Source organism: Chiloscyllium punctatum, chromosome 13 (genome assembly GCF_047496795.1).
Source record: "Chiloscyllium punctatum isolate Juve2018m chromosome 13, sChiPun1.3, whole genome shotgun sequence".
NCBI lineage: Eukaryota > Metazoa > Chordata > Chondrichthyes > Orectolobiformes > Hemiscylliidae > Chiloscyllium > Chiloscyllium punctatum.
In genome coordinates, this window is record NC_092751.1 from 92,088,093 (window position 1) to 92,107,073 (window position 18,981).

At 42.0% G+C, this 18,981-nt stretch overlaps 1 protein-coding gene across 1 annotated transcript; it reads right to left on the reverse strand.

The window, feature by feature from the left end:
- Nucleotides 1–1,610: 1,610 nt before the first annotated feature.
- On the reverse strand, nucleotides 1,611–18,565 carry LOC140484517 (uncharacterized). Its single transcript, XM_072582895.1, has 3 exons — nucleotides 18,500–18,565; nucleotides 8,016–8,076; nucleotides 1,611–2,900 (listed from the first exon to the last, which is right to left on the reverse strand). Exons 1-3 carry the CDS (start codon nucleotides 18,505–18,507, stop codon nucleotides 2,454–2,456), a joined length of 516 nt encoding a protein of 171 aa, XP_072438996.1. The 5' UTR covers nucleotides 18,508–18,565; the 3' UTR covers nucleotides 1,611–2,453.
- Between the last annotated feature and the right edge of the window lie 416 nt (nucleotides 18,566–18,981).

Sequence of the window (18,981 nt, forward strand, 5' to 3'; positions counted from 1 at the left end):
CACATCTTCTCCAGGATATACCACCCAGCTCCCGCCGATGTGAGAGCAGGACGAAGAGGAACAAGTCAAGAGGAGGGGTCCATTGTACTTGGGGAAGAGGTGGGGTGATACTGGCAGGATTCTCAGTGCTCAGGCATTGACTGAGATCATCATTACCCATCACCCCTTGGCATAGTGAGGTCAAAGTGCAGAGGACAGGCCTACCAAAGGGAAGGTCATAGCAAGCAAGGGGGGAGGCTGATTGTGAGAGTTTGGACCAGATGGCAATGAGGGACAGCTTTCATAGGAGGGGAACAGGGGCATCTCCCCATTGGACTAAAATGCAAATCTGCATCATATTCAGTATAAAAACATAGTCCTTCAAAGCCTGAGGAAAGATCACCAGACCCAAAACATTAACTCTAATTTCTCTTCACAGATGCTGCCAGACCTGCTGAGCTTTTCCAGCAATATCTGTTGTTCCTCTAAAGCCTGACAATGTGCTTGACCAAAGAAGCATGGGGTGGCACATGGGCTCAGTGGTTTGTGCTGCTGCCTAACAGCATCAGGGACTCAGGTTCAATTCCAGTTTTGGGCGACTGTATATGTGTAGTCAGCACATTTTCCCCACGTCTGCGTGGGTTTCCTCTGGTGCTCTGGTTTCCTCCCACAATTTGAAGATGTGCAGGTTAGGTGAATTGACCATGTTAAATTGCCCATAGCATTCAGGGATTAGATTAGATTCCCTACGGTGTGGAAACAGGCCCTTCTGCCCAACAAGTCCACACCAACCCTCCGAAGAGTAACACACCCAGACCCATTTCCCTCTGACTAATGCGCCTAACACTATGGGCAATTTAGCATGGCCAATTCACCTGACCTGCACATCTTTGGACTGTGGGAGGACTGGAGCACCCAGAGCAAACCCACACAGACACGGGGAGAATGTGCAAACTCCATACAGACAATTGTCCAAGGCTGGAATTGAACCTGGCACCCTGGTGCTGTGAGGCAGTAGTGCTAAACACTGAGCCACCGTGCTGCCCACAGCACGTAAATTGTATTTTGCAAATGAAACCCCCAAAGAAACAAAACAAAAGTCAGCGAGATGATTGAAAAGCTTTCATTAAACAGAGTGAATCTGTAAAAATAGTGTGATGTGTAATTGAAGTTTAAACTTAATTCAATCTCTAATCACTGTCATTTTAATCTCCTACAGTTAGGCAATGCAGAGCAGCAATATGATATGCTGGATAGTTCTGAATATTTAATTTGTTTCTTAAACTCGTACCATTAATGTGTAGGTTAGGTGCATTAGTTAGGGGTAAATGTAGAGCAATGGGTCTGGGCGGGTTCCTGTTTGGAGGGTCACTGTGGACTTGTTGGGCCAAATGGCCTGTTTCCACACTGTAGGGATTTGACGAAACAGTTGATATTTTTCCCTGATGGCTGAGAGGCAGTATATTGAGTCACCATTATTTTCTAAAACAGGCACTTAAATTGTATGATGCAAATGAAACCCCCAAAGAAACAAAACAAAAGTCAGCGTGATAATTGAAAAGCTTTCATTAAACAGAGTGAATCTGTAAAAATAGTGTGATGTGTAATTGAAGTTCAAACTTAATTCAATCTCTAATCACTGTCATTTTAATCTCCTACAGTTAGGCAATACAGAGTTACAATATGATATGCTGGATAGTTCTTCTGAATATTTAATTTGTTTCTTAAACTCATACCATTAATTTTAACATTGAGGGGTTGGAATATTGAATCTGATTTTCCTTGCTCAACTGTTTAAGGAGAGCCTTCAACTCATTTAATTAAGATTGATAAATAGCTTTTAAACTGAAAGGGAGAGAGAGGAATTCTTGATATGTCGAAACACATTTGGCTGAGAATTTGCATGGAGCTGTTCTTGATGGATCAGCATAACTTTGTGAAAAACATGAGGCCAACTCTTTTTGAGGTGGAAATGGGATTGTCAACTCACTTGCCAAGTGCTACAGTAGCTCCAAGGAAAACAAATCCCATCATTATCTCACTGTATAATGTTATATTGTCATCACGCAATTACTTTTTAATACTGGTGGAAGCATTATCCTTTCTGCGGTCTTATTACTTTTTGATTAGTAGTTCTTGATGCCTGTGATTAATTCACAGAACAATATGTGGCTGAGCAGTGATGAGTCCAAGTAGCTCCAACACCAATCTAATGATATGACCATAATTACTTTTCCAACCAGTTTTTAAATTAGCCTAATTTCTCAAAGATATTTCATTTCTGTTTTGATCTTAATAACTTTCATTGTTGAGTTATGGAATTCTAGTATTTCAAAACAGTTCTGATTGCATCGGTTCTGTTTCATAAATCTGGGTTGCATTTGGAAGAATTCTGAAGCTTTAAATTAATGCAGTGATGAATCAAATCTTCTATCTCCTGTGCTGTATAACTGTGTTGTCGGACAATCAGGACTTCAGATCCCATGATGGATCATATCGCGATCTTCTTCTGCCTCATTCATTGGTGTCTCATGTAATACAACCATCTGGGGGTGGAGGCTGTGATGAAGATTATCAGGCAGGCTGTGATAGATCATGTCTCGATCTTCCTCGGGCTCATTTAATGGGTCATATGGCAAAACCAGCTTTACATGATTATGTCTAGGAATCTCGGCACTGTTATGATCTTCTGCTGGCTCAACTAATGTCTGGAACTCCTGTTGAAGAATATTTGAGTCACCGTGGTGAATCATATCTCGGTCTTCCTCGGGCTCATTCATTGGTGTCTCACGTAACACAACCATCTCTGGCTGGAGGTTGTGATGAAGATTATCTGGCAGGCTGTGATAGATCATGTCTCGATCTTCCTCTGGTTCATTCAGTGGCTCATCGTGAGCAAGTCCACCCTCTGCTTGCTGTTTCTGTTGAGTATAAAACCAAAAGGATATTGAAATGTAAAGGTAATTTAGGGACAGTGCGGCTCAGGAGTTAGGACATTATCTCTTTGATATTGAGTGTGAACATCAGGCTCATACATTCTCCATCCACTGGAGTTTCTCAGCTAAAGAGGTTTGGCAGTTCAAAATAGGTTCGGTTCATCCTACAGTTTGACACTAAAGTGGAATATTGCTCAATTGTTCAAGAGTTCAAAATTGTCATGTCAAATTGATGGAATAAGACAACCCCATCCGAATATGTAAATACAGAACTCTGCCGGGGAAGGACCAGAGCTCCGGAAGCTTGCAATTTCAAATAAACCTGTCGTTTGACTTTTGACATTGTTGAGGTACAGCAGCAAAACATTTACCGAGCACCCAACTGGTAATGCTGGATCTCAGATCATTTATATACTATTGTTGAGAGCAACAAGTGAACAAATAGCTTGTTCTGCAGTGTTGTGATGTGATGGCTATCATCCACATGGATGTAAAAAGGCAGTCAAATGGATGAAAACTGAATACTGAAAGAACAATGTGTGCTCCACTTGTAAAATAACTAACTTCCACGAGTTGAATCATGATGGTAGATTGTAACAAACATTGGCTAATATTTACCCAATAGTTTGCACTTTGAGCTGGAAAATATTGAGCTTGCTGATGAATAAAGCTGACATAATGATTGAGGTCATCACTTAATTGATTGTTGAGAGATTAATTTTAATGAATTGATGCCATAATTGCACACATATCTTAATTGCTTCTTGGAGCTCAGAGTATTATGTAGGGAAGATTATGGCTGTTTCTTTTCATCAAAATAACCTTAAAGGGTGCCCTTTTATCTAGCTTTGGTCAGGATGTGGGGGCTATACGGCAGCAGGAAGTAGAATGTCAAGTTGACATGCTTTCTGTCAGTGTGGAATTTCTGTTGGACATTGAAACTAGTCATAATTCAATGTCTGGATTTGCCGGGTATATTGAAACTGCCAGTGATTCCTCTCTTGATGATACTCATTAACATTCAAGCTGTCAGCCATACATGGATCACAGAAGTGCTAAACGATTAGGGCCCTCGATTTGGAGCCAATAATATTACTGCTCAATTATCACTGACAGCAAAATTGTACTGGTGGTAAATGAAGAAGTATTGGATGAGCATTTTGGGTGTTAGCAGAGATTGTCCCATGTAAGCAGCTAAGGTGCCAGACCATGCAAATACCAGGGTTTTGATCATTGCAATGAAGTACTGATGATTCATTGGGATGTTTCAAATACTGTACCAGACGTGCAGCCATGGACTTGAGATTTATAAATTTCTTTGACCATATCAAGAAGTGAAATTTTATTTCCTGAAACGTGGTGACAATTGCTTTTCCCTCACCCATGACTTCCTCATGGGAATTGGTGGTCAATCATTGAAGCTTTTCACCTCAGTTCAATGTTTGGTAGTCATCTGCAACCCCAGTATGTAACTGTAGAATCTATCTATCACTGCCAAATGGAGTAGAATTCAGGACAATTTGTTCATTTGAACTAATGTCCACTCACACCGCCCAAGTACAAGAAATGAAAGAATAGCCAATCATTTTCTCTTAATATTCAGTTGTATTCTCATCATTGAACATGCCACTTTCATTGTTACTCATTCAGAGGATGAGGGCATCGCTGGCCAGGTCAGCATTTATGTCCCATCCCTAATTGCCCAGAGGGAGGGATGAGCGTGAACCACATTGCTTTTAGCCTGAAGTCACATGGTCAGTAAGGATGGCAGTTTCCTTCCTTAAAGAACATTTGCGAACCAGATGGAGTTCTTCTCCTTGTCAGTCAATTTATGGTCACCATTAGACTCTTAATTCCAGATTTATTTTATAAAGAATATAAGTTCCACCATCAGCCATGGCTGGATTCAAACCCAGGTCCCCAGAATATTACCTGGGTCAATTATCTAGTGATAATACCACTAGGCCATCACCTCACCCTTGTGCTATGTCCAGGCAGCTATTGTTGATCTTAAAATTAACAGGATGAACACCACAAATTGTGTGGCTGCAAGGAGAGAGCTGAGGGTTGGGATTCAATGATGACTCACCTCCCACTCCTGCCATGCACTGGCCCACAAAGCCTGTCCATCAAGTACAAGGTACATGTCAGGAGTGTGATGGAATACTCCTTAGATGAGTACATCACCAACACTCAAAAATGTCAATGTCATCCAGGATAAAACAGCCAGTCGGTCAACATTGCGTTCACCGCCTTTAATATTTACCCCTTCCTCCACTCGTGCACAACTGCTACAATGTGTTCCATTTACAAAATGCACTGCAGCAACTAGCTGGGATAGTACCTTCCATGATAGTTACCAGATGAATGGAACACGTCCAGCTGCAAGTTCCTGTCCAGTTCTGTCACCACCCTGACTTGGAGTCTTATTCCTTCATTGTTACTGGGTCAAAATTCTGAAACCCCATTCCTAATAGCACGGTCAGTGTCCTTACCTCACGTGGACGGCAGTGTTTCAATATGTCAGCTCACCATCACTTTCTCAAGGCATTTAGTGATTGGCAACAAATGCCAGCCTTGCCAGTGATGCCAACACACCAGGAATGAATAAGTGGCCTCATCATGCAACCTTAAAGTCTTTTTATGGTGTTGTAAGATTGTCTTGTGAATTTTCATACAAGCAAGTTGATAGCTGACGTTTAGTAGTTGGGTAAATTTTCAGTATTTTCGGTAAGTTTTCAGATACATCTTAAAGAGGTCAAAGTGGCTGGGCTACACAGTGCAATGTTTCTGCTATTTCCAACAGAAATAGAAAGTCAAAAACTTAAGCAATTGTTATAAAGCCTTTTAAAATGGAATCCTCACCATTTGGAAACAGGCCATTTGGCCCAACAAGTCCACACCAACCTTCCAACTGGCATTCCAACCAGATCCATCCCCCAACTCTATAATCCTGCATTTCCCATAGCTAACACACCCAACCAACACATCACAGAACACAATGGGCAATTTAGCATGGCCAATCTACCTAACTTGCACATCTTTGGAGTGTGGGAGGAAACTGGAGCACCCAGACACAGGGCGAATGTGCAAACTCCACACAGTCACTTGAGGGTAGAATTGAACCTGGGTCGCTGGCGCTGTGAGGCAACAGTGTTAATGACTGAGCAACTGTGCTGCCCCCAAATTTAAAAGTAAGCAATGATTTTCATTTAACTTGAATAGAATTTTCATTGGCATGCTCCCAATTTCCTGTTAGTTGTTTGGGGAAGCTATTTATACTCTTGCACAGGGGATTCTGCTGAAGGCAGAAGATTGAGAGATGTCCTTGTGAAACATCTACACCTCAATACTTCTGGTATTTGATTTAAATATTTGGAATTCACAGCAGCCTGGAAATTATTGTTGTTAAATGTAATAGTTAAATACTTAATGAATAGTGCAAGTTTCCATTAGCTGATGTTTAAATCTGGCCATTACTGTTTTTTTAAACTGCTCAATGCCCTTTTTAAAACTAGGTCAAGAAATTTCATACAAATAAGAGGTGTTGGTCGATTTGCTTTTTTTTATAAATCATCCTCTTGTTGAGATCATCATTGTCTGGCACTTGTGTGGTGCGAACATTACTTGCCACTCATGAGTCCAAGACTGGATATACTTCAAATCTTGTAGCATGCAGTATTGAACTGTCTCAGTAACTGAGAGATTAGCTTTGGAGTTACACACTATTCGAACCTGAGCAAACATCCCAACCTCTGACCTTACGATGATGTGAAAATCATTGATGAAGCAGGTGAAAAAAATGGGAGGGAACTCCTGGAACTGAAATGACCAGCCTCTAACAGTCAGAACCATCTTTCTTTGATTTGATGCATTGTTGTCACATGTACCTAAGTACAGTGAAAGGTTTTGTTTTGAATGGAGTACAGGCAGATCATACCATGCAAAGTGCATTAGGATAATGATTAGACTCCCTACAGTGTGGAAACAGGTCCTTCGGCCCAACCAGTCCACACCGACCTTCCGAAGAGTAACCCACCCAGACCCACTTCTCTCTGACTAATGCACCTAACACTATGGGCAATTTACCATGGCCAATTCACCTGACCGGCACATCTTTGGAATGTGGGAGGAATACCAGAGCACCCGGAGGAAACCCACGCAGACACGAGGAGAATGTGCAGTGCTAACTATGGAGCCACCATGCCGCCCCAGAGTGAGGGATGCGATGTTACGGCTGCAGAGAAGGTGACAAAAAGCAAAGTCAGCATTAAATAGGGGTGGCACGGTGGCTCAGTGGTTAGCATTGCTGCCTTACAGTGCCAGGTACCCAAGTTTGATTCCAGCCTTGGATGACTGTCTGTGTGGAGTTTGCCCATTCTCCTTGTGTCTGCGTGGGTTTCCTCCGGGTGCTCCAGTTTCCTCTCATAATCCAAAGATGTGCAGGTCAGGTGAATTGGCCATGCTAAATTGCCCATTAGGTGCATTAGTCAGAGGGAAATGAGTCTGGGTGGGTTACTCTTTGGAGGGTCGGTGTGGACTTGTTGGGCCGAAGGGCCTGTTTTCACACTGTAGGGAATCTAATCTAAATTTGAGAGGTCCATTCAGATGTTTAATATCAGTGGGGAAGACGCTGTTCTTCAATCTGTTGGTTTGTGTGTTTCAGTTTTTGTATCTTCTGCACGACATAAGAGGTTGGAAGAGATTATAACAAGGGGGTTAAGTAGTTGCCAGGGGAGAGCTTCCCCTCTGATCCCTATTGATGTAATCTTTATGGTCTTGATGTCAAGGGCAGTCACTCTCACCTCACCTCTGGAGTTCAGCTCTTGTGCCCATGTCTGTACCAAGATGGTAAGGGAACTTGGAGCCAAGTGGACAAATTCTGTTTAACGCTAGTAGGTAAACAAAAGCTGTTGCAAAATGTTAATCTGTTCTTTTTTTCTGCATCGATTTTATATAATAGTGTAGAGCAACTTCCGGCAAGTTGTAAATATAGTTATTATGCAAACTTTTAGGCTGACTGTACGCCTTACATTTCCTTTCACATATCTGTTAACTTTCAATAATCAGACAGGCTTTCACTTGTTGTATGCTACTCACCTCAGGCTTGACAATGACAGTTTGGAGAACGAGCACAAATCCAACCACAAGAATAAGAATCCTGAAATGCAATAAAAACCCAGAATAATGCAGGAATGCAATGAAATTGGATGCATGTTTTTGTTTTCTTTATGCAATGTAGCACTTTATATTCTTTTCATTTTCTCGCTGGCTAATTAATCTTTAATTTCCCTGTGCTGCGATGCTTCAGATCATCTTTTCAGTTCATCTTTTGTGATGGACTTTAAATTCAAGTCTTCCCTCCTCCACTTGATCCTGGCAAGACAAAAGTTTTGGAACAGCATTGCTGGGTAAGAACAGCAATTCACATTAAATGGAAAATGAAGTAAATACCCTGCAAAAGGGCAAAGTCAGGTTCATGCTCCAGGTCAACGAGCTTTCTTCAGAATCCAAGGAAAGCAACCAACCTGAAACATTAACCGTACCTCACTGTCTCAGAGGCTGGCTGGTAGTATTTCCAGCATTTCTGTGTTTATTTGCAATTTCTACACTCTCCAGCTTATTGCTTTTTGCTAACTATTGGAACATAGTTGCTTCTGAGTCTCAAAGCTGTAACAGCTTGAATGAGTGCACTGCAATATTCTTACCTGCTCAAAGATTATGGAACCATTTACTTTGTAAGTGGTTTTGTGCTTACCTATGTGTAAAATAATGACTGGAGGAAATGGAGCATAGAGCAGATAATGGGGAATTGAGCAACATACAAGTATCATTGGGAATGGAAATACACAAAGGGCTAGCTCTGGGGAGTGGGACTGAGATGCTGAAATATAATTCAGCCAAGTTCTGCCTCAGCCCCAGGTGCGTACACTGCCCTTTGAATAATATGAATCTGGAGTTTCACGAAAGCAGCTTTTGTAATAACTTGGCCAAAGTGCGGTGGACCTCACCTGTCCATAAATGGGATTTGCTGTGTGCCTTCTGGAAAAGTTATGGAGTGAAACAGGAATGGCTTTGAGAAAGCCCCTCTCTGTACAGGCTGCCACTTTTGACATGGATGCCGAAATCAGTCAACCTTCCTGTTGGAAAATATTGTACCTGTTCAACCTGCCGCACTTCATAACACATGGATACCAACAAATCAGAATGGCCTTTGTTCCAAGTTGGCTCAGCATGTAATAAAATATTAACAAATGGCAAGCAGGATTGCTCAGAATAAAAAGGCTTCATCTGCGACTCCCTGAACTCAGTGCAAAAAGTGGACAACACTGCATCAATGTCATTTTTTATGGATTCAAGTCCACTGTCTTTATGGAGTTTGCACATTCTCCCGTTATCTGCATGGGTTTTCCTCTGGGTGCTCCAGTTTCCTCCCAAAGATGTGCAGGTTAGGTGGATTGGCTGTGCTAAATTCCACATAATGTCCACGGATGTGTGCATTAGCCATGAGAAATGTAGTGTTACAGGGATAGGGTAGGGTGGTGGGTTTGGGTGCTATTTGGAAGGTTGCTGTGGACTTGATAGGTCAAATGACTTGCTTTCACACTGTAGGGATTCTAATGATTCACAGCTGATGAGTGCCTCACCACAGTGAATGTAATGGCCAACAATAAGATGACATCAAATGGAATAGGAGGAGCTCATGTGATGCATAAACACTGATGGGGGCTTGTTAGAAGGTTTATTAGCTATGTCTGTGCTCTAGAATTCTATGTGCTGTACAAACTGGGGCTGGTACCTACATGCACAGCACTCCCTGGGTGTTGGACAAGGAGCAGAAATGGATTTCCTCAGTTAAAAAAAAGTGAAGACATCAAGGCATCATATCAGGAGTTTCTGCAAATATCTACAAAATGTTGTGCTATAATTGACCATTCAATTGCCTTCTCTGTACAAAGCTAATTAAAGATCATGATGAAAATTTTTTCAATCGAGATGTAGGAATCAATTCAAACTTCCAAACCAGGCCAAACTAGGTCACCTTAGCTTCAATTGTTACTCTATACTGCGGTCTCTGATGCTGTCGGACAAGGGAAATCAAACTCAACAAATCCTGATCGCTGGACATCAACTCCTGCATTGGGGCTAACTGTTGAAGCCTAGTTGTTCTGAAAATTTTAATCCTTTCTCCCTCCACAGACGCTCCCTTTCATGATGTCAGGACAAAGTGCTTCACAGCCAATTACATGATGTTACATGGTAGTTACAGCTGGAGGAAACTTGGCAGGCAATGTTCACACAGCAAGCTCCCACAAAACAGCAATATGATAATCACCAGAACATCTATTTTCATGGTATTGAATGAATGATTAATATTGGCCCTGACAGTAGGGCTGATTCCCGTATGCTCCTTGAAAATAATACTTTGGGATCACATACATCCAGCCGAGAAGGCAGGTAGGGACTTCAGTTTAGTACCTCATTTGAAAAAAAAAGAATGCCACTCTCAACAGTGCAGTCTTTCCACTGTGCTGCACTTATGTGTCAGTCAAGATTCAGGCATCTAGAGTGTGTTGAATCCAAAACCTTTGAACCCAGAGACTGGAGTGCTCTGTGAGCCACGACTAACCTCACATTGTAAGTAAACAATGCTCTGGACTTAAAAAACACCCTCAGTTTTCTTGAGATCTATCAGAAAATGCTGCGCTGAAAGCTGTACATGTCAGTCTACTTGAGATTGTGTTTCTGTCAGCTCTAGCTTCAGCTGAGCTCTGCAATGAGACACTAATATCAGTCATTGCTTGTTCGGGATATGTAAAAATCATATAAGAAATATGTGCTGTCATGTTGATATCTGTAATATATTCAGTGAAGCTGCTGTGTTAGTCAAGAAAAAAGACGTCCATTGTTCCGATCGGCAGACTATAATTAGGGATTATTTCACGAATAATGAATATTATCACTCACTAACCAAAACTGGCTTGGTATAAAAAAGCAAGCATTGTTGTGAAAGCACGTAACTATTTGCCATTGTCATTATGGAGTGTGACTGGGAATGCGAATTACTCTTTTTCTCATTCATTTCTAATTCTTGTTTGTCTTGCCTAAACAGCTCAGTGCACACTGAAGATTCAAAATTAATTTGAATCCTTACCTTGGGAATGCTCAGCCAATCAGGTGTAAATCTATTCTCAAGCTGACTGACCGGTGGATTTTTGTTTTAACAATACAAAATGAAACAATTTACCTGCAGGTTTGCCGATTAGGATGATTAGGATCATTCTTTCAAGAAAAGTTCGATGGCTCAGTTTCATTGTGGGCTTTGTGTTGGAAATGGACAAACCTGAACTCGAGCAATTCTGTGGCTGAATATTTCATAGAGCCTGAACTGTTGACCAAAAGGATATTGTCTGCTATTTGTACAGGACTTAGAGTTTTAATAGATAATAAGCAACCATTTGTAGAGCGACAGAATATGCCTTAATACTAGTACAGGTGGCTCATTGGCAAGTACTGGTGCCTCACAGCGCCAGGGACCAGATTCCAGCCTCTGGCGACTGTGTGGAGTTTGCACATTCTCCCTGTGTCTGTGTAGGTTTCCTCTGGGTGCTCCAGTTTCCTCCCACAGTCCAAAGGTGTGCAGGTTAGGTAGATTGACCATGCTAAATTGCCTGTAGTGTCCAGAGATATGCAGGCTTGGTGGATTAGCCATGCAGGGGAAATGCAGGGTTAGAGGGCAGGGGGTTTGGGTCTGGGTGGGATGTTCTTTGGAGAGTTGGTGTAGATTCGATGGGCTGAATGGCCTGTTTCCACACTAGGAATTCTATGATGATACTAAATGCACATGGACCTAATTTTCTCTTGCCCAATCACTCAAGCTAATGAACTGAACAATGAATCCTGGGATATCTCACCCATATGCAATGTTGTCCCAATTAGTTTCTACCTCCTGAACCTCTGAGGTTTGAAGATTTCACATTTGTGACAAAGAACAGAATCTAGTCGCATGATTCACTAAACCTACATCTCCAAACAGTTTCTCATTCCAAATGTCCTCTGCACCATCACATAGTGTTGAAAAGGTTTGCCTTTTCTGCAGCTATTCACTGTGCAAATACAGGTTGAGATTAGATGCCCCATAATTTTTTTTTTAATGACACTTGTGCTTATGTCAAAAGTAAAACTATTTTGGATGTTGGAAAACAGAGATGCTTCTTCTACTGTGTAATGACACTTTTGAAATCCAAGCCCTTTTAGAAGTTTCCACCTTGCCCCAGCAGACAAGCACAATTGCTACTTTATGACTTTCTCAAGGCTCATTCTCACTGTAATCTCAAAGTCTGTTAGTTGCAACCGTCAAACTCATTCTACAGCTAATTGTTGCAACTATCATATGCTCAGTGCCAAGAGCCCAGAGGTACAAAAGATAGTGTTCTAAGCCATTGAGCCAGCTAATTGCCCATGCGCATGAGAATATGCAGGTGAAAAAGGTGTAATAAATCTTACAGGACTCATGGTAGCTACCTTTAATGTCACCTCGGAACATTGCTGAGACAATATATCTCCCTTATTGCAGTTGTCCAGGTTAATGCTACTTTTCCTGTAGCTTTGTCGGTCTCTAATAGTATTTTTATCTGGTATCATTAGTCCAGTATCAATTCTGGCTGGTTTCGTCATTTCACAGAAACCTTTTAATTATCACCTTTCCTGTCAAAGATCAGTCCGATTTCAACATTTATAGTTCCCTGGAAACCAAACCTGCACAATAGCAGTCACTTCACTGGCTGCCTGTATGAGTGATTTTATTGCTAAATGATTCATGTTGAATGTCGCTCGAAGGAAATTGGAACCGCAGGGTCTTGAAACACTCTTGGTCTGGTGATCTATTCATATGAGATTGTCATATTCCCTCCGGAGAGGTATACGTCAAATTTGTAGCAACACATCCTGGCACCATATGCCCTGTGATCTGAAATTAAACATCACAATACTGTCCACTCACCTTCTCCTCTCTGTTGGCAATATCACAGTACAGACAGAAATAGTGGTGGGTTGAAATTGCCACAAATTGCTCTCCTCTCTTTGCTAGAAAGTGGGAAACTCACAGTACAGCTGTTCATTCATTACGGCTTCAAAGTCTCCTCTCTCTTCTGCATTTAGGTGTCCCACATAAAATGAGTTTGGTCAGGCTAAGCCCTGTTCACAGTGAATACCAAGGCACTTACAATCATGGAGATGTATAGCACAGAACAGACCCTCCAGTCCAACTCGTCTATGCCAACCAGATACCCTAAATTCATCGAGATCTGTTTGCCAGCATTTGGTCCATATCCCTCTAAACCTTTCCTGTTCATACAGCCATCCAGAGGCCTTTCAAATGTGATTGTACTAGCATCCACCACTTCCTCATTCCATACACGCACCACCCGCTGCGTGAAAACGTTACCTCTTCCATCTCTTTTGCATCTTTCCCCTCTCACCCTAAATCTATGCCCTTAAGTTTTGGAATCCACCATCCCCCACCCACCCACCCCCAGTCCAAACCACGTCCTGGGGAAAAGAGCTTGTCCATTCACGCTATCCATGCCCCTCATGGTTTTTAAACCGCTACAAAATCACCCCTCAGCCTCTGACGCTGCAGGGAAAACAGCCCCAGCCTACTCAGCCTCTCCCAATAGCTCAAATCCTCCAAATCTGGAAACATCCTTGTAAATCTTTATTGAACGCTTTCAAGTTTCACAACATCCTCCCTATAGCAGGGAGACCAGAAGTGCACTCAGTGTTCCAAAACAGGCCTAACTAATGTCCTGTACAGATGCAACATGACCTTCCAACTCTTATACTGTACCCATAAGTTGCCACAAATCAGCAGGACATGGATACTGTTACTTATGGTGAGGTTAGGAGTAACTACCTGCACTTGTAGCAGAGTTCTCTTCTGAGGTTAGCTTCCTAATTAGAACATGAGAGGAAGCTTTATTCATGAAATAGAATCATGCAGTCACAGAACACAAAAGAAAATAATTTTACCCATTGTACCCTTATCCAGTTGTTCCCATTCCCCATAGCACTACAGTTTTTCTCTCTTTAAAGTATAATTGATTCCCTTTAAAAGGTGAACATTTATAACGTTCACATTGTTCTATTCCAGAAGGCCTGTGGATGAAAGATAGAACTGGAGCCAATATTTACAGACTTCGATATTTGTTTATAGAGTTATACATCACAAGCAGAAATCTCCTAACCCAACGACTATATTTTTTGTCTGTATGTTTGTAGCGGGTTCAAATGAATGCCAGTTAATGTCCACAGCCTGTATTTGATTAAGTACAATTAAAATGCTGTTAATAAAAATTCTGCTGATAAATTTTGTATTAAAAATGACATACTAATTATTGGTCAAATGAGATGTCAATGCTTTGTAACCACAGTATTAATATCAAGATATAAACACTGTCTGTGCCCAAAATTCCTGTTTAAATGGAAGTAATTTTTAAATTTATCGTTTTTTTTAATGTTAGTGTTTACACAATGCATTTCAAATAATATTAAACCCTAGAGTGAATAGATTATGAAGGCAACTGCCCGGAATTTTTTACAAATAAAGATTGAATTGTGCCTATCTTGTATAAATCAGGCTATTTAATTGAAGATCATATTAATCATTCATTCACATAGATATCTCCAATACTGGTTAATTCATTTCAGCAATGGTGGATTGTACTTGACACAGGATTGAAACTGAAAATGTGTTGCTGGAAAAGCGCAGCAGGTCAGGCAGCATCCAAGGAGCAGGAGAATCGACGTTTCGGGCATGAGCCCTTCTTCAGGAATAAGGAATGAGGAATGTTGATTCTCCTGCTCCTTGGATGCTGCCTGACCTGCTGCACTTTTCCAGCAACACATTTTGCTCCATCATCTGCAGTCCTCCCTTTCTCCATGACACAGGATGGTGTGTACTAAATATACTTCTAAATACCCTGAAGAATGTGTTATGCTTAACTTAAAAAGTGGCATAAAAGCACCTTTTCTCAACCCACACGTGTGGTACACTTTCAGTTTACTTCAGAATGCAGAACTTGCATGTCAATAAAGGTCATTGTCCAGTGTAGGCATGTACTCCATCTTCTATCCTAAGTTAGCTCTACTAAAACAACTACAATAGATATTAGCTCGACTTCTGTATTTGTGGTTTAATCAGCAGCATCTCTGAGTCAGGAGGTTTTGAGTTCAACTCCTGGTGTGAAGGCTGAGAGAATGTGGTGATGTTGGAGATGCCATCTTTCTGATGCAAAGTTAAAATGAAATCATGCCTACTCTGTCTGATTAAAATAAGTAACAGCATCTTATGAAGAAGAGCAGGACTGTTATTCCTGGTGCCTAGCCAAGCTCTTATCAAATACTGGGCATCCATGAGGCACTGGGGGTCACCACAACAGCAGAACCGTACTTCAATGCAACCTAATGGCTCAGTATATGCCTTCAATCTCCCATCACCATCAAGCCAAGGAATCAAGCCTAGTTCAATGAAGTGTGCAGGAAGTTGTGTTAAGAGCAGCATCTGACATACCTAAAAATGAGGTGACAGCCTATTGAAGCAACAACAAGGACTACTTGCATACCAAACAGTATAAGCAGCAAGCGATAGACAATTCCTCTACCAATGGATCATATTTGAGCTCTGCCACATCCAATCATGAATGGTGATGGACAATTAAACAATTCACCAGAGGAAGAAGCTCAACAGATATCCACATCGTCAATGACAGTGAAGCCCAGCAATTCAGTGTGGAAAATATAAAGCTAAAACATTTAACACAACCTTCAGCCAGAAGAGCTGATTGGACAGTCCATCTTGGCTCCCTCCAGAGCAATGAAAATGCCAGTCTTTAGCCAATTCAATTCACTCCAGGTGAGATCCAGAAATGGTTGGAGGCACTGGATACTGCAAAGTCCCTGACAACATCCTGATAATAGTACTGAAGACTTATGCTCCGGAACTTGCTCCACCCCTAGTCAAGCTCTCCCAGTGTAGCTACAACACGTAACAATGTGGAAATTTGCTCAGGTATATCCTTTACATCAAAAGCAGGACAAATTTGACCTGGTCAATGACCTCACCAGCAGTCTACTCTCGGTCCTTTGTTAAATGATGGAAAATGTCATCGATAGTCAACAGGCACTTTGTCAATGATAACCTGCATACTGACGCTCAGTTTGGATTCCACTTGGCCCACGCACTTCTCACCTCATTACAGACTTGGTCCAGACGTGGACAAAAGAGCAAACTCAAAAACAGAATGAAGGTTGACCAATGGTGGTATCAGGGAACCTGAGCAAAACTGGAATCAACTGGAATCAGAAGAAAACTCTTCACAAGTTGGAGTCATACCTAGCACAAAGGAGGACAATTGTGGGCATTGGAGGTCAATCATCTCAGCCGAGGATGTCATGGCAGGTATTAGTATGGTAATGTCCAAGGCCCAACACTTTTAGTGGATTCATAAGTAATCATCCCTGCATCATAGGATCAGAGAGAGGAATGTTCATTGATGACTGCACAGTGTTCACACCATTTGTAACCCCTAGATACTGAAGCAGTCCATGTTCAAATGCATCAAGATTTGAACAATATCCCCGCTTGGGCTGACAAGCGACAAAGAACATTCACACCACATAAATGCCAGGCAATCCCCAACTCCAATAAGAGAGAATCTAATCATTGCTCCTCAATGATTAATTACACTGTGATCACCGAATCCCCCACTATTAACATCCTGGGGGTTATCACTGAACAGAAACTGAACTGGACTCGCTGTATCAATACTATGGCGGGGAATTCTGCACTCAGTAACTCACTTCCTGACTCCACAATGTCTACAAAGCATGAGTCAGGAGGGTGATAGAATACTCCCCACTTGATTTGATTTGATTTATTTATTGTCACGTGAACTTTGTCACAAAATGCAGTGAAAAGTGTTGTTTACTTGCCTGGATGGATGCAGCTCCAACAACACTCAAGAAACTTGACACCATCCAGGACAAAGCAGCTGCTTGATAATCAAACATCATCATTATCTACCCTCCACCATCAAAGCACACTGGCAGCAGTGTGGATCAGCCACAAGATGCACTGCAGCAACTCAATAAAGCTTTTCTGAAAGCACTTCGAAACCCATGCCCTCTACCACCTAGAAAAACAAGCGCAGATATCGTGGGAATACCACGCACGCAAGCTCCCCTCCAAGCCCCATATGTTCCTGACTTGCCATTCCTTTAATGTTCATAGAATCCCTACAATGTGGAAGCAGACCATTCGGCCCATCAGGTCCACCAACCCTCTGAAGGACATCCCACCCAGACCTACCTATCCCTGTAACCCTGCATTTACCATGGTCAATTCATCTAACCTGCACATCTTCAGCATATCCCAGATCCAAAGTTCCAATTGGCACTGCCTTCTTGAACTGTCCTACCTGTCCATCTTCCTTCCCACCTATCCACTCCATCACCATCACCCCCACCTTCATCTACCTATCGCATTCCCAGCTACCTTTCCTCCAACCACACCCCTTCTCCATTTATCTTGGGCCACCCCTCATTCCTGATGAAGAGCTTATGTTTGAAACGTCGACTCTCCAGCTCCTTGGATGCTGCCTGACTGGCTGTGCTTTTCCAGCACCGCACTTTTTGACAGTGGGAAGGAACTGGAGCACCCAGAGGAAGCCCACACAGTAACGGGGAGAATGTGCAAACTCCACACAGACAGTCGTCCAAGGCTGGAATCAAACCCAGATCCCTAGCGCTGTGAGGCAGCAGGCTAACCACTGAGCCACTGTGCTGCTCTGCGTTGCTGGGTCAATATCCTATAACACCCCCCTTAGCAGAACTGTGGGTGTCCTTACACTTAAAGTCTGCAGTGGTTCAAGGAGGTAGCTCACCACATTTTCGCCACAGATGAACAATACATACTAGCTTAACCAACAACATCCACTCACCAAGACAGAGTAAAAAAACCTCTAAAACCAATGTCCTGACCAGAGCCTCATTACAGTTTGTGTGATCTTGTCGTGTGCAAACTGGTGCCACTACATTGCAACACTTCCACTAAGTATTCCATTGGCTGTCAGGTGCCTAGGGACAAATATCTTGTGTTTGTGTGCAAGTAAGCTTGAGGATCGCCATAAGGGAATTTCTCCCACGAGGTTATGTCACAGCTAAATGCGAGCAAATGTTTGCCGATGAGATGCATATGTGACACTGACAGCTCACTGGCCTGAAGCAATCAGTGACTCTCAGTAAATCAGCAACTGGGCCGTTCCAATTCAAAGAGAATGGATTAAAACGAAGCCATACAAAGCAGATGGTGAACTACTCGTCCTGAAGATGAAAACTATCACTTGCGATTGGAAGTGATAAACCAAGTCACATGGTTCAGACTATCATCAAACAAAACCCACTAAGTTTCTTTTAAAATAGTAGATACATTTTATGGTCAGGTTTTAAACAGCAGCGGTGTCAAATTCATCTACCTCTTGCAGTTTACACACGACTGATCTTAGAATGTAATGATGTAATGTTACCTCTTCATTGTCGAGTCTTTAAAAGCCCTTCAATCGCAGCTGGAGGTAAGTGTTGGCAGAATGCTGCGCTACCAGCTTATACTCACTTTGTTGGACCTTTGTAGCACTGACTGAAGTTCAAAGTGTTCGTTGAACAACAGGGCTCATTAGTAAGATATCCCAACTTGGTAACCATTGACTACCTTATCATGATTGGGACACAGAGTACAAGACCAAGTAGGTGTTGATAAATTTCTGCAAGGCAATCTTTAGATCTCAGTTGTAACACAGTTTGGAGTTTTTGACACCCTATTACAGAACAAAGATGAATGTATAGAAATTCACCAGGACGATCCCAACAATGGGAAAGTAAATTATAGAGTTATGGAGCTGTAGAGCATGGAAACAGACCCTATGGTTCAACTCATCCATGCCGACCAGATATCCTAAATTAATCTAGTCCCATTTGCCAGCATTTGACCCATATCCCTCTATACCCTTCC

What these genes read in the sequence shown, in the direction of transcription:
- LOC140484517 (XM_072582895.1), bottom strand. An exon ending in CTGTCATTGTCAAGCCTGAG is followed by an intron (nt 2,901 to 8,015) that starts GTGAGTAGCATA and finishes TATACTCAACAG; the next exon opens with AAACAGCAAGCAGAGGGTGG.